The sequence below is a fragment of the Cebus imitator genome, unplaced genomic scaffold (genome assembly GCF_001604975.1).
Source record: "Cebus imitator isolate Cc_AM_T3 unplaced genomic scaffold, Cebus_imitator-1.0 Scaffold36, whole genome shotgun sequence".
NCBI lineage: Eukaryota > Metazoa > Chordata > Mammalia > Primates > Cebidae > Cebus > Cebus imitator.
Genome location: NW_016107351.1, coordinates 7,266,013 through 7,290,103, shown reverse-complemented (window position 1 = coordinate 7,290,103; position 24,091 = coordinate 7,266,013). Strand labels below are relative to the sequence as shown.

The 24,091-nt window shown below is 35.6% G+C and overlaps 1 protein-coding gene across 1 annotated transcript in view; it reads left to right on the top strand.

The window, feature by feature from the left end:
* KHDRBS2 (KH RNA binding domain containing, signal transduction associated 2) overlaps positions 1-24,091 on the top strand; it is a 621,992-nt gene that overhangs the window by 244,530 nt on the left and 353,371 nt on the right. Inside the window, exon 3 of the mRNA XM_037737261.1 lies at positions 3,830-3,946. Coding sequence (XP_037593189.1) covers positions 3,830-3,946 — 117 coding nt within the window. The remainder of the gene's footprint in view (positions 1-3,829; positions 3,947-24,091) is intronic.

The window sequence follows — 24,091 nt, the reverse complement described above, 5'->3', positions numbered from 1 at the left end:
AAAAAAAAAAGAGGCCATGAGGTGGCTGACGCCTGTAATCCCAGCACTTTGGGAGGCCAAGGTGGGAGAATCACAAGGTCAAGAGATCGAGACTATCCTGGCCAACACGGTGAAACCTTGTCTCTACTAAAATCCAAAAATTAGCTGGGCGTGGTGGCGCACACCTGTAGTCCCAGCTACTCGGGAGGCTGAGGCAGGAGAAGTGCTTGAACCTGGGATGTGGAGGTTGCAATGATCTGAGATTGCACCACTGCACTCCAGCCTGGCCTCTGTCTAAAAAAAAAAACAAAAAAAACAATGTTTTTTCCTACCCTGTGGCTTATCTATTCAATTTTTTAATTTTTTTTTTTTTCTCACCACTCTTTTTTTTTTTTTTTTTATTTTAAGTTCTGGGATACATGTGCAAAATGTGCAGGTTTCCTTTATTATTATTATTATTATACTTTAAGTTCTGGGGTACCTGTGCGGATCATGCAGGTTTGTTACATAGGTATACACGTGCCATGGTGGTAGTTTGCTTCATCCATTGCCCTGTTATCTACGTTAGGTATTTCTCCTAATGCTATCCCTCCCCAATCCTCCCAACCCCTACTATTCCTCCTCTAGCCCCCGACCCTCCAGGCCCTGGTATGTGATGTTCCCTTCTCTGTGTCTGTGTGTTCTCATTATTCAACACCAACTTATGAGTGAGAACATGCAGTGTTTGGTTTTCTGTTCCTGTGTCAGTTTGCCGAGAATGACGGTTTCCAGTGTCATCCATGTCCCTGCAGAGGACATGAACTCATCATTTTATATGGCTGCATAGTATTTCATTGTGTATATATTCCACATTTTCTTCATCCATTCTATCATTGATGAGCATTTGGGTTGGTGCCAAGTCTTTGCTATTGTGACCTGTGCCGCAATAAATATACGTGTCCATGTGTCTTTATAATAGAATGATTTATAATCCTTTGGGTATATACCCAGTAATGGGATTGCTAGGTCAAATGGTATTTCTAGTTCCAGATCCTTGAGGAATTGCCACACTATCTTCCACAATGGCTGAATTAATTTACACTCCCACCAATTGTGTAAAAGCATTCCTATTTCTCCACATCCTTTCCAGCATCTGTTGTCTCTTGATTTTTTAATGATCGCCATTCTAATTGGTGTGAGGTGGTATCTCAATGTGGTTTTGATTTGCATTTCTCTAATGACCAGTAATGATGAGCTTTTTTGTTTTATGTGTGTTGGCTGCATAAATGTCTTCTTTTGAAAAGTGTCTGTTCATATCCTTTGCCTACTTTTTATGGGGATGTTTGTTTTTTACTTGTAAATTTGTTTAAGTTCTCTGTAGATTCTGGATATTAACCTTTTGTCAGAAGGGTAGATTGTAAAAATGTTTTCCCATTTATTTGGTTGCTGGTTCACTGTATTAATAGTTTTTGCTGTGTAGAAGCTCTTAAGTTTGATTAGATCCCATTTGTCTACTTTGGCTTTTGTTGCACAGGTATACATGTGCCATGGTGATTTGCTGCAGCCATCAACCCATCATTAAGGTTTTAAGCCCTGCATGCATTAAGTGTTTGTTCTAATGTTCTCCCTCCTCTTGCACTCCATACCCTGACAGGCTCCTATGTGTGATGTTCCCCTCCCTGTGTTCATGTGTTCTCATTTTTCAACTCTCACTTATGACTAGGAACATGTAGTATTTGGTTTTCTGTTCCTGTGTCAGTTTGCTGAGAATGATCGTTTCCAGCTTCATCCATGTTCCTGCAAAGAACATAAACTCATCCGTTTTTATGGCTACATTGTATTCCAGGGTGAATATGTGCCACATTTTCTTTAACCAATGTATCATTGCTGGGCGTTTGGGTTGATTCCAAGTCTTTGCTGTTGTAAATAGCACTGCAATAAACATATGCATGTGTCTCTATAGTAGAATGAATTACAGTCCTTTGGATATATATCCAGTAAAAGGATTGCTTGGTCAAATGGTGTATCTGGTTCTAGATCCTTGAGGAGTTGCTATACTGTCTTCTACAATGGTTGAACTAATTTATACTGCTACCAACAGTGTAAAAGCATTTCTGTTTATTCACAGCCTCACCAACATCTGTTGTTTCCTGACTTTTTAATAATTGCTATTCTAACTGAGGTGAGATTGTACTGTCATTAGATAACAGGAAATCTACAGAATGGGGAAAAAATTTTGCAATCTACTCACCTCTCAAAGGTCTAATATCTAGAATCTACAAATATCATAAAAAAACAAATTTACAAGAAAGAAAATCACCATCAAAAATGGGCTAAAAATATAAGTAGACACATCTCAAAAGAAGACATTTATGAAGCCAAAAAATGTATGGAAAAAAAAGCTCATCCTCACTGATCATTAGGGATTTTTCTAGTGCTCTTTGCTTCCTAATTAAGTAATCTCTTCCTAGCCTAGATTCACAAAAGGTTTTTTTTTTTAATTTTTGCTTCTTAGAATCTTTATAATTTTAGTTATCACATATGCTTCTATGATCAATCTCAAAATAAGGTTTGCTTACGTGTGAAAGAGGTCATAAGGTTTATTTTTATTTTTTGGTTTGCTTTTGTTTTGTTCGATTCTTTTTCATATAGATATTCAATTGTTTCAGTACCATTTATTGAAAACACTACTTTTCAAATTTGGTTGCTTTGGCACTTTTCTGGAAAATAAATTGACCATCTATGTGTAGTCTTTTTGGGCATTATACTGTCTCATATCTCTTTACCTATATGTCCAATAATCCGTACTCCAGTACAAAATTGAATAAATGTGGTAAGAGCAGACATCTTTCATTTTATCCTGAACTTGGGGAAAACACTGAGTTTTATACCATTAACTGTGGCATATTTCTTACTGTGGGACTATGGCAAGAAAAAAAAGAAAATCTCTCATATAGAAAGCAATTTTACTTAGACTTACTTATCATTGTTCTTCATGTTCCCAACATAGTTTTTGGTGCATTCTATGCTCCTTATATTTTTAATTTACTCAGTGGATTGTAGCACAAATTATTACCTCAGTTGTTCAGTTTGGTAATGTTCCCTTTAGTAGCTAACAAATACTTTCATCACTGCTCTTTGTTCACTTGTTCTTATTCATGTTTCAAGATGATTAAACAAATTGTATGGACCCTCAGAATTTTTTATTTAGACAAAGTGTTTGTGTATATGTTTTATAAATACTATTTTTAAATTTTTATATGCTAACAGCTTTTATTTACTAATCCTGAAATAACTCTTTAACATAGAAAATGTAGATTGAAGAATAATTGAGTCCCTTTATTCCTGATTGGGAAAGTGGTAATAGAAAGTTATAGGTACCAGACAATGCTTAACAAACTTGAATATCAAATTTTATTTTAGAAGTTGATTTAAAACATCAATTTTAAAATATTGATTGTAAACTTTTACAATTTTGATAGTCTGTAGACTTAATGTTAAAAATCATCTTTAATGATCTAATCTAGGATGAGAGAAAAAGCCTTTAGAAATTCTGTAAACCAGTGTGATTCTACCTAATAAGTGATTTATTTTATTATATATGTAAAATGATATTTTCAATGTACTTTTGACTTTGACATTTCTTTAGGAAGAGATGTAGCCTTTAAAATGAGTGTTAGATTCGTTATCTGAAATGGTTTGTGGTGTGTGTGTGTGTGTGTGTGTGTGTGTGTGTGTGTGTGTATGTTTATGGCATGACTTTCTTCTCCATGGTAAAGTTTCAAAAACCTGTAACCCATCAATTATTCTTGGTGCAAATAATCACTTTACTGTACCTTAAAAAATACATTCTATTGATTTTGTTTCCTAGTTCAATTTTGTGGGGAAATTGCTTGGACCAAGAGGAAACTCCTTGAAGAGGCTACAGGAAGAAACAGGTGCTAAAATGTCTATCCTGGGCAAAGGATCAATGAGAGATAAAGCAAAGGTACTGAACTTTGAATTTGACATTTAACACATACAGGAGGTTACCTATAACACTGATGGCTAAATTTACAAGCACACCTGAACAGCTACTTCGCCACTTCCTATGACTTTCATCTCCTGGAGTCACTCTGTGTCACTTTCTGCTAGCTCCTCTGTCTTCCTCAAAAGCAATTATTGCCTCCCCTTCTTTTTCTTTTCAGGATGTATATTCTGGTATTTTCATTTTCTTTAGTCCTTTGTGTAGGTTGCTTTCGAATCTTTTCACTTTTTCTGTGTCCTCTGCAGGATGTTTCTATAAGTCTGTGTTCATTTTCTTTAATTCCCTCGCTGTTTCCTTTTTCTTTCTTCAGTCATATCACCTAATCTCATCCATTGTATCATTCTCTCATTTTCTCTCTGCTCTATTCCACTTTGATCCTCTTACCTGAAGCAATTTCAAATGCTTATCTGCAAATCTAAGAGAATCCTGCTTATTTCTTGAAATGTTTCAATGTTATTAAACAACTCACCTGATCCCCAAAAGAACAATAAGCTAAAAATATATCAAATTTGATGTTTGAAACAATTTATTTCACATATGAACCACATTATTTCTTATCTAATAAAGTGTTAGCAGTTTTCTCTCTGTTAGAATTCAGTGTTTGGGAGAAATAACAATTTGTAGAGATTTATTCAAAAAGGATCTTTGAAAATTCACTGTGAAAGGCTGGATATGTTTGGTAGTATCATTGACCAGGCCATACTGTTAAAATTTGGTAATGTTATTATGGAGAATAAAATGTTTAAATATTTATTTCTGACCATGAGTATCCTTAGAAAATTAGGAGTTCTGTATTTGTGTTAATGAAACATATTAATTGAGGAAATTTATAGTGTGAAATGTCACTAAACTGGTGAATATATCATACATAAAATATCTTTACTGTGATGAGTCTATATTTGGAATTTGAGCAAGCACCTCTCTTTGGATGCTTTCTTAGAATGGTTCAATAGTCAACTGTAGAAAGTCACAGAAGGAATGATTTTTACTAGCCTTTTCTTTGGGATGACTTTTGATCATTCTATACTGTGTATGACTTCAGCAACAACTACATTCTTGCCAATCTTCCTGCCTCTAGGTTCTCTGACTACATTGAAAATACATATTACAAGTATTTAAGAGATGAGAACACCAGCATCTAGACCCTGCTGGTGTTTTTGTCCCTGCCATAAATTTGGATTTTCTTTATGTAGGAGGAGAAAATGACACATAATAATCTATGCCTGTACTTTCATGTATTCTTTAATATTATTTTCATTATGAATTTCCCAAATGCTTCATCTGTTATAAACTACATACACTGTGTGTTTCTATGCTTTCACACATTCTTTAAGATTTAAGTCTGGTATTGTCTGCCCAGGAGGGCTTCCCTGAACTCCTATAATAGACTACGTCCTCTTTTGTCACTTAACATACTTTACTGTATCTGTTTATCTCCAGGATGGGGAACTGTTCTAGTTAGCTTTGCATATGTAGAATCTTCCTGTAGTATTTCTATATCTTTTGAAACAGATGGATGCATATTTTTTATTCTCAAATATTTTGACATTTTTCCTGTTCATGAAGTTTTAAACTAGATTTCTTTTTCCCAGTGGGCATGTTAGGTAGCAGCAAAAGTATTAGAAAACCCAATAGGAAACAAATTTGCTTCTATTAAGTTTCCATTAGGTTTAATTTACTCCTATTACCTGTGACTTACAATTCAGTTTCTTATTACTCTTTTCGTGATCCATCATGTTTGGCTATGATTTGAGTGTTTTCACTTTTTACCAAGTTAAACAAAATAAACATATTTAATAATACTGCATTGAATTACAAAATATTTTTTAGAATCTAGATAAGGCCTTTTCTTTCATTCATTTTATTTTTGGCTCTACTTGCTGGCTTCTAAATGATAAGGTCTTAACTTTCTAGAGTATTGGACACCTAGCTGAAATAAAACCACAGGCATGGATATGAAAAATTTACCGTAGGCCAGGTGCAGTGGTTCACACCTGCAGACCCAGCACTTTGGGAGGCTGAGGCGGGTGAATCATGAGGTCAAGAGATCAAGACCATCCTGGCCAATGTGGTGGAACCCCGTCTCTACTAAAAACACAAAAAATTAGCCGGATATGGTGGCAAATGCCTTTAATCCCAGCTACTTGGGAGGCTGAGACAGGAGAATCATTTGAACCCAGAAGGCGGAGGATGCCTTGAGCCGAGAATGCACCATTGCACTCCAGCCTGGGCAACAAGAGCAAAAATCCATCTCAAAAAAAAAAAAAAAAAAAAAAAAAAAAAAAAAAAAAAAAAAAAAAAGAAAAAAAAAAGGAAAATTTACCTTAGTGAACACTTTATTAAAATATGAAATAAACCCTTGGTAAACTATTGATTGTGATACTGTTATTTTGCCTCTCTGCATCATGACATGAACAGGCGAAAAGATTTTACATAATTTTTTTTTCTAATTATTAAATAAATCAAATGTCATTGTGCAATAAAAGTGTGTATGTGGGCCAGGCGCAGTGGCTCCCGCCTGTAATCCCAGCACTTTGGGAGGCCAAGGCAGGCAGATCATGAGTTCAGAAGTTCAAGACCAGACTGCACAAGATGGTGAAACCCCGTCTCTACCAAAAACACATGAAAAGTCAGCCGGGCATGGTGGCACGTGCCTGTAGTCCCAGCTCTTGGAGGCTGAGACAGAAGAATCACCTGAACCCAGGAAGTGGAGGTTGCAGTGAGCCAAGATTGTACCATTGCACTCCAGCCTGGGCAACAGAGTGAGACTCCATCTAAAAAAAAAAAAAAGTGTGTACGTGTGGTTGTGTGCACACATGCACACAACCATACAAACAGTCATATATTCATGCATTAATTATTTATTGAGCACCTTTTGTGCAATTCACAGTTCTAGTTAATCTTAATGAATATGACAGGTGTTCCTCTCTTAGAGTTTACCTTCCAATGGGAAAGACAGATGATAAGTACTTGAATAAATTTTATACAATTAGGCATTGATACTTTTATGGATTTAAATAAAACAGATGCAGGGAAAAGAGGTTAGTGGTGATGGCAGCAAATTTTTGTACAATGATCAGGTAGAACACTGGTTGATGAGAATGATCCAAACAGAAAGATCAGAAAGGAGAGAGAATCTGTGCTTTATGTATAACCATATGTATAACTAATATGACAACTACAGCCATATATTCTTATTCCCCTTTGGCTGCCATCTGATTTCTTAGCATATCTTTATAGTAAAACTCGTGAAAAGTTATTTGCAATCACTGGCTCACCTTCCTTCTTTATAGTTCTCCTCCGCAGTCTCTGTGACTGGATCCTCTTCTTCCAGAGTTCCAAGCCCAGACTTAGTCATCAGATTTCCTTTTTTCTTTCATATCATAGCACCAATGTGCCCTGAACCTCAAATTTATGCCTAACCTCCAATCTCCCCATTAACATTTTTTTAAATGTTCTAGATTCTAATTTTATATATTGACCTACTCAGCATGTCAATGTGGATGTAACAGGCATTGAAATGTAGTATGTCTAAGGACACACACATACATACACACAAATATGTATATGCATGCATGTTGACAAAGACTCCTTGACCAAACTTTAGTAAGGCCTCTCAGAACCCTCTTCTCAACAGTGCCTGACGTTACCAAGATTAGCCATGTTTAAAATTTAGATAAGCAAGTATTAAGAAGTTCAACATGCAACTGCCAATCTTTTTTTACATTTTATCCAATAGAAAAACTAAAAAACGAAATAACTAACTAAATAACTAAATCCATATGAGGGGCTCCTTGTGCGCTTTACAAAGCCTGGGCCAGCACTCTCTTCTATGGTTTCATAGGCAGACCACTTTACAGAATATAGTGTTTAATAAGCATGTTTTCTTCACCTTTATATGACATGATGATGCAGGTTGCTTTTCTATGTTGGGTATGCTGCTAAGGTAGCACACAATGTATGTTCATTCATTCGTTATTTCTTTCTTTTCTTTCTTCTCTTTTCCTTACTTTATTTTCTTCCTTTCCTTTCCCTCCCGGCCTCCCTCCCTCCTTCCCTTCCTTCCTTCTCTCTTTCTTTCTTTTTTCTTTTCCTTTCTCTCTTTCTTTTCTTTCTCTTCTTTTTTTTCGTTCTTTCTTTCTTGACAGTGTCTCGCTGTGTTTCCCAGGCTGGAGAGCAGTGGCACTATTGTGGTGCGATCACTGCTCATTGCAGCTTTTACCCCTCCGCCAGACTCAGGCCTCAGGCAACCTTTCACGTTAGCCTCTCAGGTAGATAGGACTGCAGGAGCACGCTACCACATCTGGCTAATTACAAAATTTTTTTATAGAGATGGGGTCTCATTTTATTGCCCAAGCTGGTCCTGAACTCCTGGATTCAAGTGACCCTCCTGCCTCAGCCTCCCAAAGTGCTGGCATTATAGATATGAGGCACCTTGCCTGGTCCAATACAAAGTATGTCTTAAACTTGATCTTTACTTCATTATAAAAGAAGATATTTGATTGTGTAAGTCAGGGAAAAAAACCCAAAATATTTATTCTGTAGCTACTGTTAGTTCAAAAGTAGATTCAGTATTTTGCTGTATAAAAAGTATTAGACATGACTCAAGCCCTCACAAAGCTGGATATTTAATTAAATATATTACCAGTGTAACATTTTTTTAAATTATATTTTAAGTTCTGGGGTACATGTGCAGATCAGGCAGGATTGTTACATAGGTTTACACATGCCATGGTGGTTTGCTGCATCCATCCCCCTGTCATCTACATTAGCTATTTCTCCTAATGTTACCCAGTCCCCTCACCCCCCAACAGGCCCCAGTGTGTGATGTTCCCCTGCCTGTGTCCATATGTTCTCATTGTTCAACACCCACTTATGAGTGAGAACATGAGATGTTTATTAAAGTTAAGAAAATAGTCATTTGGATTAATAGGTTGATAGAATGACAAACTCATTTTGTTTTGTTTTGTTTTTGTAGATCTAATAATACTTCTTCATCCTTACATAAGCAAATATGAAGTATTAAGATTTGTTTCCAGATCATTATAAAGTTAGCTACATCAAATAGAAAATAATTCCAGTGGTATCTAATAAGAAGATTCACATTTAATATTCTTCTTTGTGTTATTTTGTTCTGGGGAAAACATTGCCTTTTGTTCAGTTATACCTAGCCAATAACTCTGTAGGCAGAAAAAGAAAAAAAAATAACAAAATAAAATATAGTAATTAATATTCAAGGTAACACCAGTAGCAAAATCTTACTATACAGTCATGATTTCTTTCCCATATTGTTCGGATTCCACAATATATGAACCCACATCCTACTTAAGACCAACCAGGCATGCTTGCACAGAAGCTATATTTTAAATTGTGAGAAGAAAAAGTTTTCTTAGAGAAATCTAGAACGGAAAATAAACAGTATGTATGCAATATTTCCAAATGCCTTAGGAAATTAACTAGCAGTTTAGAAAGTTCTTTTAAGTCTAAGTCCTTCATATACCATATGGCCAGCTAGTTCTAAACAACCACACAGCTGCCGGTTTCGCTGGCAATTGCTTCTGAGCAGTCTTCAGAGTAACTTACTGTAGCTTCGGATAGAGTGTTGCTATTTTTGGTGGTGTTGATGGCAAAGACTGGTGAGGGAGAACAGAGGAAGCAGCAGTTCGACTTTAGTAGCTTAATAAATAAAAATGTTTTGCAATATGGTGGGAGAGACCCTGACTCTGTGATTCTCTCATTTCACTCTTCTTGGGAAATAAGGGCACAACACAAATAATGAGTGACAAGTGACCGTCAGGAAAAGCTACTACACAAATAGCATTAATAAAATATTTTCTGTATGTGAAACTTGGTTTATGGCTGTGACGTTAGGTCCCTGAAAGTTTCCAAGGAGCAAGTCTTAATAATAAAAATTAAAAGGAATTTTTCTAAGCTTATTTTTGAAAAAGGTGACAAACATATTATCTCTAAGAGAAAAAGGTTAGAGGGATTAGAGAAAAATCAGACAATAGCTGAAGGCACCCAAGTGAAGAGTGAGGAAAATAGGAAAGTTTGAAAGCAACTTCTTGCAGATTCACCCATTGTCTGTCTTTAAATGAAAATCACAAATGTCCATGTTGCAAATAAATTATGTGGTAATGAAAGGTATTTTGGCATTTCTGTTCATAAGCTTGGCTGAAATTATGAAATAGAGTATTAGAGCCGTCTCATGATTATATGTTAAAAGTACAGTTCTGTTTGGTGGATTTTTATTTGAAAACTGTAATACTTCTCAAAGCAAGCTTTTCTGTCTTTGATGCAGTAATAACCTGTACTTTCTATTCTGGAATATATCTTCTGCATTGGGTGATGACTACTTTAGTAAATTCTTTGTGATTTCATGGCAAATTGATTTTCATCAACAATAAAATCAACAAGAAACCTTCAAAGAGATGTGGCTACCTAGTGAGCAATATGGGTGTGAACCTAGCACCAGCCATCTCTCATCTGGCTTCTGGGCTCTGCCTGACATCAAACAGCATGATAGTCTCGTAAATCCTGAAAGGGTGAAGTCACAGACATTGCTTGTCAGTCAGGCTGTGACTGGTTACATAGACTCCTGTTTCAACTCTTTAATATCTTGAACACCAAAGTAGTTTATAATCAGTATATAATCCTGACGTTCATTTTAGCTGTGCCTCTAATGAACTGCACAGTAGATCAACATTTCTTTCTCAGCTTTCCTTCTGCAGAAAAGAATGCCTAAGTCATTTTGACTTCCAGCAGAGTTCAAGGAATAAGCATAAGAATTTGCCTAAATATCATTTATGTTTGTGAAAGGTAAGCAGAAAATTATAAAATACAGATATGTAGAATTTTATTTATGTTTGATTCATTCAACTTTTCTTTTTCTCTGATCTGAATTTTAGAGTAGGAGTAACAGACTGAAAGGTCCACCTGAACCATAGCTCTTGTGATACGAAACGTTGTGTTAAAAATATGTATTTGTGGGGCCACAATGAAACTTAAATGTTGCAATTTTGAACCAATGTATTATTTCAGTCTGTTTAGTTACACCTCGCCCATGGCTCTCTAAGAAGAAAAAGAAAACAAAAACTAAATAAAATACAGTACTATTCAAGGCAACACCAGTAGCAAAGTCCCACTGTGCAGTTCATTTGGACTATATGTGACCAAATAATTAAACTAATTAAGTTGAAGAGTGAAATAGATCATCATATTTGTGAGTCAATTTTTCAAATTAGCATCTTCATTTTTTTGTGTATGAATAATTTATCATTCACTGTAGTGTTCCTGTGACCTTAGAATGATTAAAAAAAAAAAGCCATAAAGCTATCTAGGCTCAATATCTTCATAAACTTCAGTGATGGAGCATAAGGTAGTTTTAGGAAACTTGAATCAAAGTTATATAATATCTTAAATCATTGATTTTCTCCCATCTGATTTTATTCACATCTAGACAATTTCCTTTTAATTTTTGTAATTAACACGTGCTCCTTGGAAACTTTCAGGGACCTAAAGTCACAGCCGTAAACCAAGTTCTATATATATAAAATATTTAATTAATGCTACTTGTAATAGTATTTTGTCCTGATTGTCATTTGTCACTCGTTATTTGTACTGTACCCTTATTTCTCAAGAAGAGAGAAATGAGAGAATCACAGAAGTAGGGTCTCTGCCACCATATTGAAGACATTTTTATTTATTAAGCTATTAACAAATAATGTATGAAAATAGAAATTTTTAGACATTTTATATTTTATAAACCAAAAGTATAATGATGTTAGCTCCTTTCTACCACTGAGGATGGTCTATTATTTTTGGTCATAAGCTTTGCTGGCCATCTAAAAATTTTTTCTTCTCTCTCTCTCTCTCTTTTTTTTTTTTTTTTTTTTTTTTTTAGACAGAGTCTCATTCTTGTTGCCCAGGGTGGAGTGCAGTGACGTGATCTTGGCTCACTGCAGCCTCCACCTCCTGGTTTCAAGCCATTCTCCTGCCTCAGACTCCCAAGTAGTTGGGATTACAGGTGCCTGTAACCACGCCTGGCTAATTTTTGCTTATTTAGTAGAAACGGGGTTTTTCCATGTTGGCCAGGCTGGTTTTGAACTCCTGACCTCAGGTTATCTGCCTGCCTTGGCCCACAAAAGTGCTGGAATTACAGGCGTGAGCCACTGTGCCTGGTCTAAAAATATTATAGTAAAAGTAAAAATGTGATATAACCAATATAGAAAGGGGCCAGATTATATATCTGGAGAATATTTTAAATGTCACATTCTGTGAAACTTTTGAGAATGGCTACAAATTATTTAATATTCTTGTAGAGAGAGATGAATAGAATCCAATTCTCTTCCCTTTGAATCTGGATAGTTTCAGTGACTTGCCTGTTACCAATAGAATGCAGATTAATGTTGGTTCGTGATTTTTGCAGCTATACTGGAAGAAGCTGTGTACCTTCTTTCTCATTTGCAGAAACACTATCTCTTGGAGCTTACAGCTTACTTGCAAAGGTTCTGAAAATCCTGATGCTGCTTTCTGTGAAGAAAGCCAAATTGCGTGGAGAGGCCACGTATAGGAGCCAGCGGGCAGTTCTACTTGAGTCCAGCCTTTGAGTCACCTTAGTGCAGGCTTTACACATGCGATTAAAGAGCTCAGCAAATGATTCCAGCCCTTAGCCATTTGAGCAATCAGCTGCTCAAGTCTTCGTACCTATGGCCCAAAAAATCCTGGAGCAGATGCCAGCTATATCCATGGTATACTATTTAAATTTCTGACCCACAGAAACCATGTACATAATAATAATATTAAAATCATTATTTTAGAGCCCTAAATTTGGCATGGTAATTTATGCAACAATAAATAACTGAAACACATTACTACTTTATATATATAAAACGTTATATTCTCTTCTTGTATTTCTGCTGTCCTCTAATGGCGATCAGTGCAGACTGATCATTTCTAGAGGGTGTGTGTGTGTGTGTGTGTGTGTGTGTGTGTTGGGTATTTTAGTTGTGTTGTATTGTATTGTATTGTATTGTATTGTATTGTATTGTATTGTATTTGCAACTTATTTTGAATTTGCCTTTCCCACCATCAAATAATTGACACACATGTCAACATTTTATTTCAAACTTGTCAAGGAAAACACTGCCAAGAGAGGCAATTTAAACATTTCTTCTCGGTAGCGACGTTTTAAAAGATACTAGACATCAAAAATAGAAAGCTCTAGTTTAAAAAGCATTAGGTTAGTCATAAACCTGATTTAAAGTCTTTCTGTTTTTGGATATCTGATTTAATGTCACAAGACTCAAGGTTAATTGGGCAGGTGATTCCAATTTCTCTGTAAGTCTTCTTAATTTTACTACAGCTTGAAAAAGCAAATGTTCTAACATTTTATCAGGGATGCTAGATGGATCCCAGGAGGGAAAGTAAATGGCACCACACAGATGTGCTGCCTCAGACCAAGACTGGGAGAGTTTCTTTTCTCTTAGTTCCTTCATTTGAACATTTTAGATTGTTGAAGACTTGTCTTGGTCAACACAGTGATTTTAGATTGTTGAAGATTTGTCTTGGTCAACACAGTGTTCGATATGGTATTTTTGTGGAGAGACCATTAACTGAGTTTCTTACATCATTAGTTGTTTCTCACATTTTATAGAAGAAAGAATTTAGATACCTAGAGATCAATTTATGTAATACTTATACCAAGATTACTGGGAATATATGTACCCATTGACATGATGTATTTTGACCAGTTTGCTATATTACAGAAAAATGAGCAGAATCCCAAGTCAATTAAGTTTAGAAATATATACTTGGACTATGTATATATATTTAATATGACATACCTATTATTTACTGGATAATCTCTCTCTCCATACATAAATCTTTATGAATTTTGAATGAAATTCAAAATTTTATTAAGTTCAAAATAAATACATATTTCTGCTGTCCTCTGATGGTGATCAGTGCTGACTGATAATTTCTAGAGGGGTGTGTGTGTGTTTGTGTGTATATGTGTGCATGTGCATCTGTATAGATAATGCATAGCTATATAGATATACACTTGTATATCTATATAGATATATACATGCTATTTTATTTAATAGAAAGCATGATTAACACATAAAACACCCATAGTTGTATAGTAAACAAATCTAGAGCCTGTATAATTTGTCAAGTTCTGTATTGCATATATTACTATTTAAAATATTAAGATTTGCTTAATTTTTTTATACTCGATCCTATCTTTGCTTTGCCCACAAACTCAGTAACCAAAGTAAAGACCCATATTAACAGGTTATTGTTCTAATAAGGTTGAATATTAAAAGAAAATTTACTTAAATAGCTTTATTTTGCTTGTTGTAAGATATAATAATTATTAATTAATGGGTAATTATAATGTCAAATGCAGTGGAAATGGTTATTAAAAAAGCAAAATAATAATGATGTTTAATCTTTTAGAAAAATCTTTGATGAAAAGTTGTTGTTATTATTTGTATGTTTTTAGAAAGATCCCATTAAATGTTTATTTTAATAGTTGAAATGACCCCAGTAAGCCATATTTTTAAAGAGAAACTCGAACAACTTGTTCTAGCACAGCTTGGGGAATTTGGAGGTACAGTTAAGAGCATAATGGGACCAGAGTGGGAATGTTAATGAGAAAAAATCTGCACTTTACTCAAGTGCATCATCAGCACTAATTTAGATTCTGAATTTCATTAGTTTCATTGATGTCTATTTGACAGTATTCTGTTTTCTTTTCAGTTTTTTAAATTCACAAGTCATTCAAAAGTTGAATAGTAACCTATTTTTATTAGTCATAAATATCTGAATCATTCCTTAGTTGAATAGAGTTGTCATGAGGCTTGAAAATTTGTGTGGGCTCTTGACAATCATTGTTAAACAGTAGAAAACTCTGTTTTCTGGCTTTAGTTAATGACACTAAACAGCTCAAAGAAAGACAAAAAAAAAAAAGTCTCCAGCTTCTCAATGAATAACAACACTGCAGAGTTTACTTTTAATTGCTTTCTGGGTGTATGGGTTCACCAAGAGTAAAGTCGAAAACACTAAGGAAAATGAAATGCCAGGCACACAAATAAAAATTTACATAATTTGCTATAAACACAATGGATTGCACCACTTCTTTTTTTGCAGCAGGACAGTGTTTTATGCACTTCCAGGGATGCTGTTCACGAGGCATTTCATGTGAATGGTGCCTCTGAGTTTTTCCACTGTGGCAGTTAAGCAAGCCATAGGAACAAGCATACCACATGCCAATAAAGGAAACACATTTATGTATTTTTGCTTAATATCTAAATATTAGAAATCATTGGCACCCATCATGAATCGATTTACTTTTAAAATGTCATATGCAAAGTAGTTTACTCTTTGCATATTTTTGTGCAAACTTAGCATCTTGTTTTAATTTTGAAAAATACTGACATTAAATTTCTTTGCTTTTTGAGGTCAGAGTTTTGAGATGGACAGTAAAACTATGCTAGCATTCTTGCATATTCTTTTTCCAGATAAGGAATCCCTTAGCTATAGGTATATAATCGCTATCATCTACAATTTTAACACCACTATGGGATTAAAACAAAAAAACAAACAAACAAAAAAAACAGGGAAACAATATATGAGCCTGAATTTAGAGAATTTGGAACATCTCCAGAAGTTTTACGTTTACATTTCTAAGCTTGTAATGCTATTTGCTACTTCCTCTTCCTTAATAGTGAGCTTATTGCTTTATCTTTGAGTATTTTGCGGCATTTTATTTCTGCCATTCAACACTCTTATGGAATGTTTTTCCCAGTCTTCATTTTCTTTTTTTCACCTAAAAATTTTAAACTAAATAATTATCAGAATAATTTTTTTCAGAATTTGAAACACCAAATGACTCTCATTTTTATTTTCTTGAATGTGCGAGAGACGTTTATTTTCTCAGCAACACCACCAATATCAGATTCACCTAAATCAGGTTGTTTAAGAGAAGTCACTCGTACCAGTCCAGAAATATAAATAATGCAAGCCATTTTTTTAATGGCTTTTGTAATGACAAGCCATTAAAAAGCAGACATATCCTACCAGTGCTGAGTTAATATTTTCAGGATTCCAATTCCATAGATTTTAGGTTTAAAAGTTTTATCCACGTTTTATTTTATACTAATAATCTAAATAAACTATGTAAAAACTTATGATTATTATAATATGTTTTAAGAAAGATTTTATAGGAGTAAGGCAAGGCTATGTTTTGTTGGCAACTCTATAGCTTTAGCATAATAATCTGGGGCATAAGAATTAAACTTTAGCAACATTTAATTTCAGAATATTATGAGGATGACTGTGGGTTGTGTTAGTTCCATTCATCTGGTCTGAAGAATAACCTATGTGGTTTAGTGTCATGATACTCATAGTAAATTGGTTTATGCAATCTTAAAGCTGGCAGAAAGCTTAAAGATATTGATTTAATTCTTTGATTGAAATCAATATCACAATAATTTGTGATATATTATTGCCCATGAAACAGTAATATGTCTGAGATTACTGGACAATTACTAGGACATACTTAATTATTGACTGTAAAAAATGCCTGAAACATAAACATGTATGTCATTTTATGAAATCAGCTTGCTTTAGTAAATTAACATCAGGGAACCAAAACATTGGGAGAAATATACTTTTCCAAGCCTTCTCTTGATGTTTCTTTAACTATTGTAACCTAAGTTAAATAAATAGAAAATTCATCCAAATTACTTTTTTTTTTTTCTTTCCAACTATAATCTTAGGCTCAGGGACTGAAAGTGCAAGTTTGCTACGTTGGTAAGTTGCACGTTATGGGAGTATGGTGTATAGATTATTTTGTTATCAGGTAATGAATATAGTACCCTATAAGTAGTTTTCTGATCTTCACCATCCTCCAACCCTCCACCCTCAAGTAGGCCCTGTATCTGTTGTTCCCTTGCATATTACTTTAAATATTGTAAAATTATTGAGAGTACATAGAAGATTTAGTTGACTGGTTCTTCATTATAATTTGGTCTATATAAAATTGAGTGGTTGAGATATGACTTATTTACAAAATGTTGCTATCCATCGTTTCTTCTGTTTGCCACAGATGATTTGCACCCTGTGCTTAGGGTGCTTGAGTCAACAGTTAATACATTGGGGTTTGACAGCTCTCTGCAAAGAGTGAGGCAAAGGCAGAGAAACTAGTTCACCACTTCTCTGCAACTGTAGTCCTACCCTTAGAAGAAGACTAGGAGCAACATGGGCTCTTCTGGGAAATCTTCATGTCTAGAGCCCAGAATAATCTTTTTAGGAGGAGAGAGTTTCCTTATATAGTTTGGTAGGTTAGAAAGTGGACCAAAGTATATTTAACTGCACATCTAATGAACAATTTCTTATCACATTGCTATAAAATATAAAGCTGTAAACCAAAAGTGCTACTTTAGTGCAGATGTTCCTTCTTTAACCACTAGTTTTATTTAAATAGCCAGAGCCAAATTGTTACATTTATAGAAATGATTTTAGTTTAATTGTTGTGGGTACACAGTAGGTGTATTTATTTATGGAGTACATAAGCTGTTTTGATACAGGGATGCAATGTGTAATAATCACATCGTGTAAAATGGAGTATCCATCCCCTCAAGCATTTATCCTTATATTATAAACAGTCCATTCACATTCTTTTAGTTACGTTTAAATGTACAGTTAATTTATTATTGACTATAGTCACCCTGCTGTGTTATCAAATACTAGGTTTTATTCATTCTTTCTATTTGTTTTGCATTCATTAATCATGCCCACCTCCCGCCACACCTGTTCACCCCTTCCCAACTTCTGGTGACCATTCTTCTACTTTCTGCCTCCACGTGTTCAGTTGTTTTCATTTTTAGACCCCACAAATACGTGACAACATACAATATTTATCTTTCTATACCTGGCTTATTTCACTTGGCATAATCACCTCCATTTCCATCCATGTTGTTACAAGTGACAGAATCTCATTCATTTTATTATGGCTTAACAGTACTCTATTGTGTATAAGTACCACATTTTCTTTATCGATTTATCTGGTGGCGCACACTTGGGTTGCTTCTAAATTTTGGCTATTGTGAACATGCAAATGCAGCTATTTCTTTGATATATTGATTTCCTTTCATTAGGGTATATCCCCAGCAGTGAGATTCAGCAATCTCACTGCTGGGGATATACCCTAATGAAAGGAAATCAATATTTAAAGGAAATAATTAATAAATGGTAGCAAGGATGTGGAGAAAAGGTTCCCTTTTCTCCACATCCTACCATTTATTCATTATTGCCTGACTACTGGATATAAGCCATTTTAACTAGAGTCAGATGATATTGTAGTTTTGATTTGTATTACTCTGACGATCAATGATGTGGAGCACCTTTTAATATATTTGCTTGCTATTTACATATGTTCTTTTGAGAAATACTTATTCCAATCTTGTGCACATTTTTAATCAGATTATGATTGTTTTTTTCTTCCAGTACTATGTTTAATAACAGTGGTGAAAGTGGGCATCCTTGTTGTGTTGTGTCGTCGATTTGAGGGGAATGGTTTTTCATTTTTGTTTGTTTTCTGTTCAGAATGATACTAGCTGTGGGTCTGTCATACCTTTTATTATGTTGAGATGTGTTCCTTCCATATACAATTTTTTCAGTGTTTTTATTATGAAGAGCTGTTTAATGTTATCAAATACATGTATCATGTTGATTTACTTGCATATGTTGAACCATCCTTGCATGATGAATAATCTTTTTAATGTGTTGTTGAATTCAGTTTATGAATTCAACATAGTATTATGTTGAGAATTTTTGCATCAATATTCATCAGAGATATTGTCCTGTGGTTTTCTTTTTTTGGTGTGTCTTTATCTGGTTTTGATATCTGGGTATTGGCCTTATAGAATGATTCTCTTAATATTTCCTTCTTCTCTGTTTGTTGGAATACTTTCAATACGATTGCTATTAGTTCTTTAAGTGTTTGGTAGAATTCAACAGTAAAGCCATCAGGTTCTGATCTTTTTTATTTATATATTTTTTATTGATACAGCTTTTATTGTGGCTTTGATCTCATTACTTGTTGTTGGTCTTTTCAGGTTTAGAATTTCTTCCTGATTCAATGTTCGTAGGTTGTTTGTGTCTAGGAATTTGTTCATTTCTTCTAGATTTTCCAATATAGTGGTATATAGTTGTTCTTAATAGCCACTAATGATTCTTTGAATTTCTGTGGTATCATGGTATCAGTTATAATGTCTCCTTTTTCATCTCTGATTTTATTTATTTGGACCTTCTCTCCCCACTGCCCCTCCCCCTCCTTTATTTCTATTTCTCTCTCTCTCTTATTTATTTATTTTTTTGCTTACTCTGGCTAAGGGTTTGTCAATTTTTTTTTTAATTTTTCAAAAGAACAACTTCTTATTTCAATGATATTTCATATAATTGCCTTTATTTCAGTTTCAGTTATTTCTGCTCTCATGATGATGGGTTCAGCCTCCTTTTTGTTTATCTTAGAAAGTCATTATTTCTCCTTCACATTTGAAGGATTTTCTTTTTTGCTAGATACACTATTCTAGGGTAAAAGAGTTTTTCTTTCAGCACTTCAAATATATTATGCCAATGTCTTCTGACCTATTTGATTGCCACTGAAAAGTCTGCCGCCAGATGCATTTGAGCTCCATTGTCTGCTATTTATTTATTATTATTTTTTTCTTTTTTTCCGACAGTCTCACTCTGTCTCCAGGCTGGAGGGCTGTGGCATGATGTCGGCTCACTGCAACCTCCACCTCCCGGGTTCAAGCGATTCTCCTGACTCAGCCTCCTGAGTGGCTGGGACTACAGGCGTGCCCCACTATCCCCTGCTAATTTTTGTATTTTTGGTAGAGATGGGGTTTCACCATGTTGGCCAGTTTAGTCTCAATCTCTTGAGCTCATGATCCCCCCACCTTGGCCTCCCAAAGTGCTGGGATTACAGCTGTGAGACACTGGCCATTTGTTTCTTTTATCTTGCTGCTTCAGTAGCTTTTCTTTATTATTGATCTTTGGGAATTAAATTATTAAATGCCTTCGGGTAGTCTTCTTTTGCTTAAATCTGTTTGGTGGTCTATAACCTTCTTGGACTTGAATATTAATATCTTTCTCTAGGTTTGGAAAGTTCTCTGTTATAATGTCTTTGAATAAACTATGTCCTTATTGCTTTCTCTACCTCCACTTAAGACCAATAACATTTTACCTTTTTGAAGATATTTTCTAGAACCTATAGTTGTGCTTCTTTGTTTTAATTCTATTTTCTTTTGTCTCCTCTGTCTAGGTATTTTCAAATAACCTGTCCTCAAACTCACTAATTATTTCTTCTGCTTTATCTATTTTGCTATTAGAAGACTCTGATGTAGTTTTTAGTATGACAGTTGCATTTTTCAACTCCAGAATTCTGCTTGATTCATTTTCATTATTTCAATCTCTTTGGTAAATTTGTCTGATAAAATTCTGAATTCCTTTTCTGTGTTACCCTGAATTTCATTGAGTTTCCTCAACACCACTATTTTGAAATCCCTGTCACATATCTCTGTCTCTCCAGGATTGGTCTCTGGTTCCTTATTTAGTTCATTAGGTGAGGTCACATTTTCCTAGACGGTATTAATGATAGTAGATATTCTTTGGCGTCTGGGCATTAAAGAGTTAGGTATATATTATAGTCTTCACTATCTGAGTTGATTTGTATCTGTCCTTCCTGGAAATGCTTTCTAGATATTTGAAGATACTTGGGTTTTGTGATCTAAGTTTTTTCAGCTTCTGTGGGTACCCCAAGCCCTATAATACTGTGGGTCTTGCAGACTCATAGAGGTACCACCTTGATGATTGTATTAGTCAGGGTGTTCTAGAGGGACAGAACTAATGAAATTTATATATAATTATAATATGTATAACATATACATATTATTTATATATAGGAGTTTATTAAGTATTAACTCACATGATCACAAGGTCCCACAATAGGCAATCTACAGGCTGAGGAGCAAGGAGAACCAGTCTGAGTTCCAAAACTGAAGAACTTGAAGTCTGATATAAGAGGACAGGAAGCATCCAGCATGGGAGAATGATGTAGGCTGGGAGGCTAGGCAAGTCCTCTTTTCACATTTTTTTTTTTTTTTGCCTGCTTATATTCTAGCTGCAATGGCAGCTGATTAGATTGTGACTACCCAGGTTAAGTGTGGGTCTGCCTTTCCCAGCCCACTGACTCCAACTTTAATCTCATTTTGGAGCACCCTCACAGACACACCTAGGATCGATACTTTGTATCCTTCAATCCAATCAAGTTGACACTCAGTATTCACCATCACAGTGGTCTTGGACCACATCTGGGAAAATTCTCAGGATTACCTGGCAGAGACTTTTGTTTTCTTCCCTTACTTTCTCCCAAATATGCAGAGTCTCTGTCTCTCTTCTGAGCCAACTAAAGCTGGGGTTGGAGTGACCACTATGACTATTTTGGGTCAAACCCAAAGCCAGCACAATGCTGGGTCTTGGCTAAGACCTGCTATAACCACTTTTTGGCTACTGCTTATGTTTGCTCAAGGCTCTGGGGCTCTACAATCAGCAGGTGGCAAAGCTCACCAGGTCTGTGTCCTTCCCTTCTGGGTGGCAATGATCCCCAGGCCCTAAATGGGTACAAAAGTATCAACTGGTAGCCTAGGACTAGAGTTAAAAATCTTATAAGTCTACTTGATGTTCTTTTATACTGTGAATGAGCTGACATTCAAACCACAAGACACATTTCTTCTTACTCTTCCCTCCTCTTTCCAAAGGCAGAGGAGCCTTCCCCATAGCCACTGCTACCACTGGAGCATGGCGTGTACTGTCAGACTGTCATTGATAGTTCCTTAAGGCCCAAGGCACCTCATTCACCTTGTGGTGAATGCTTCCTCACCTGGGACTTACTCTTAGGCTTTTTTCTAGCCCAGGGAAGGTTAAGAAATGCTATGTTAACATTTGAGTCCTGGAATTAGGGACCTCAATAGTTCACCTGATGCTGTATTTCACTGTGGGCAAGCTAGTACCTAAGGTACAGGACAAATTCTACCTTGCTTTTCCCTCCACTTTTTTCAAGTGGAAGGAGAATTGCTCCATAGCTGCCGCAACTGATAATGTGATGAGTTGCTCCTGGAACCAGCATTTTTACAATCCTACCCAGTTATCTCAACATTTTATCTGAGTATCATTACTGGTTATTCTGGACCCAAGGTTTTTTTTTTTTTATATACTTTAAGTTCTGGGGTACATGTGCAGATCTTACAAGATCATTACATAGGTATACACATGCCATGGTGGCTTGCTGCATCCATCCCCCTGTCATCTACATTACGTATTTCTCCTAATGTTATCCCTCTCCAATCCCCCTAGCCCCTGCTGTCCCTCCCCTAGACCCTTAACCCCCCAACAGATCCTGGGGTGTGATGTTTCCCTCCCTGTGTCCATATATTCTCACTGTTCAACATTCACTTGTGAGTGAGAACATGTGGCATTTGGTTTTCTGTTCTTGTGTCAGTTTGCTGAAAACGATGGTTTCCAACTTCAACCATGTCCCTGCAAAGGACATGAATTCATCCTTTTATATGGATGCATAGTGTTCCATGGTTTATATGTGCCACATTTTCTTTATCCAGTTTATCATTGATGGGCATTTGGATTGGTTCCAGGTCTTTGCTATTGTAAACAGTACCACAATCAATATACGTGTGCATGTGTATTTCTAATAGAATGATTTATAATTCTTTGGGTATATACCCAGTAATGGGATTGCTTGGTCAAATGGTATTTCTAGTTCTAGATCCTTGAGAAATCACCACACTGTCTTCCATAGTGGTTGAATTAATTTACACTCCCGCCAACAATGTAAAAGTGTTCCTATTTCTCCACATCCTCTCCAGCATCTGTTGTCTCCAGATTTTTTAATGATCGTCATTCTAACTGGCGTGAGATGGTATCTCAATGTGGTTTTGATTTGCATTTCTCTAATGGTGAGTGATAATGAGCTTTTTTTCATATGTAATTGGCTGCATAAATGACTTCTTTTGTTTTTTGGGTTTTTTTCCCCCATTTATTTATTTTATTGCATTTTAGGTTTTGGGGTACATGTGAAGAACATGCAAAATTGTTGCATAGGTACACATGTGGCAGTGTGATTTGCTGCCTTCCTCCACATCACCTATATCTGGCATTTCTCCCCTTGCTATCTCTCCCCAGCTCCCCACCCCCCACCGTCCTTCCCCTATTTCCCCCCAACTGACCCCAGTGTGTAGTGCTCCCCTCCCTGTGTCCACGTGTTCTCATTGTTCAACACCCACCTATGAGTGAGAACATGCAGTGTTTGATCTTCTGCTCTTCTGTCAGTTTGCTGAGAATGGTGGTTTCCAGGTTCATCCATGTCCCTGCAAAGGACCTGAATTCATCGTTTTTTATGGCTGCATAGTGTTCCATGGTTTATATGTGCCGCATTTTCTTTATCCAGTTTATCGTTGATGGGCATTTGGGTTGGTTCCAGGTCTTTGCTATTGTAAACTGTGCTGCAATGAACATTTGTGTGCACGTGTCCTTATAGTAGAACGATTTGTAATACTTTGGATATATACCCAGTAATCGGATTGCTTGGTCAAATGGAATTTCTATTTCTAGGTCCTTGAGGAATCGCCACACTGTCTTCCACAATGGTTGAACTAATTTACACTCCCACCAACAGTGCAAAAGTGTTCCTATTTCTCCACATCCTCTCCAGCATCTGTTGTCTCCAGATTTTTTAATGATCGCCATTCTAACTGGCGTGAGATGGTATCTCAATGTTGTTTTGATTTGTATTTCTCTGATAACCAATGGTGATGAGCATTTTTTCATATGTTTGTTGGCCTCATGTATGACTTCTTTTGAAAAGTATCCATTCATATCCTTTGGCCACTTTTTGATGGGGTTGTTTGGTTGGTTGTTTTTTTCTTGTAAATTATTTAAGTTCTGTGTAGATTCTGGATATTAGCTCTTTGTCAGATCAGTAGATTGCAATTTTTTTTCCTATTCTGTTGGTTGCCAGTT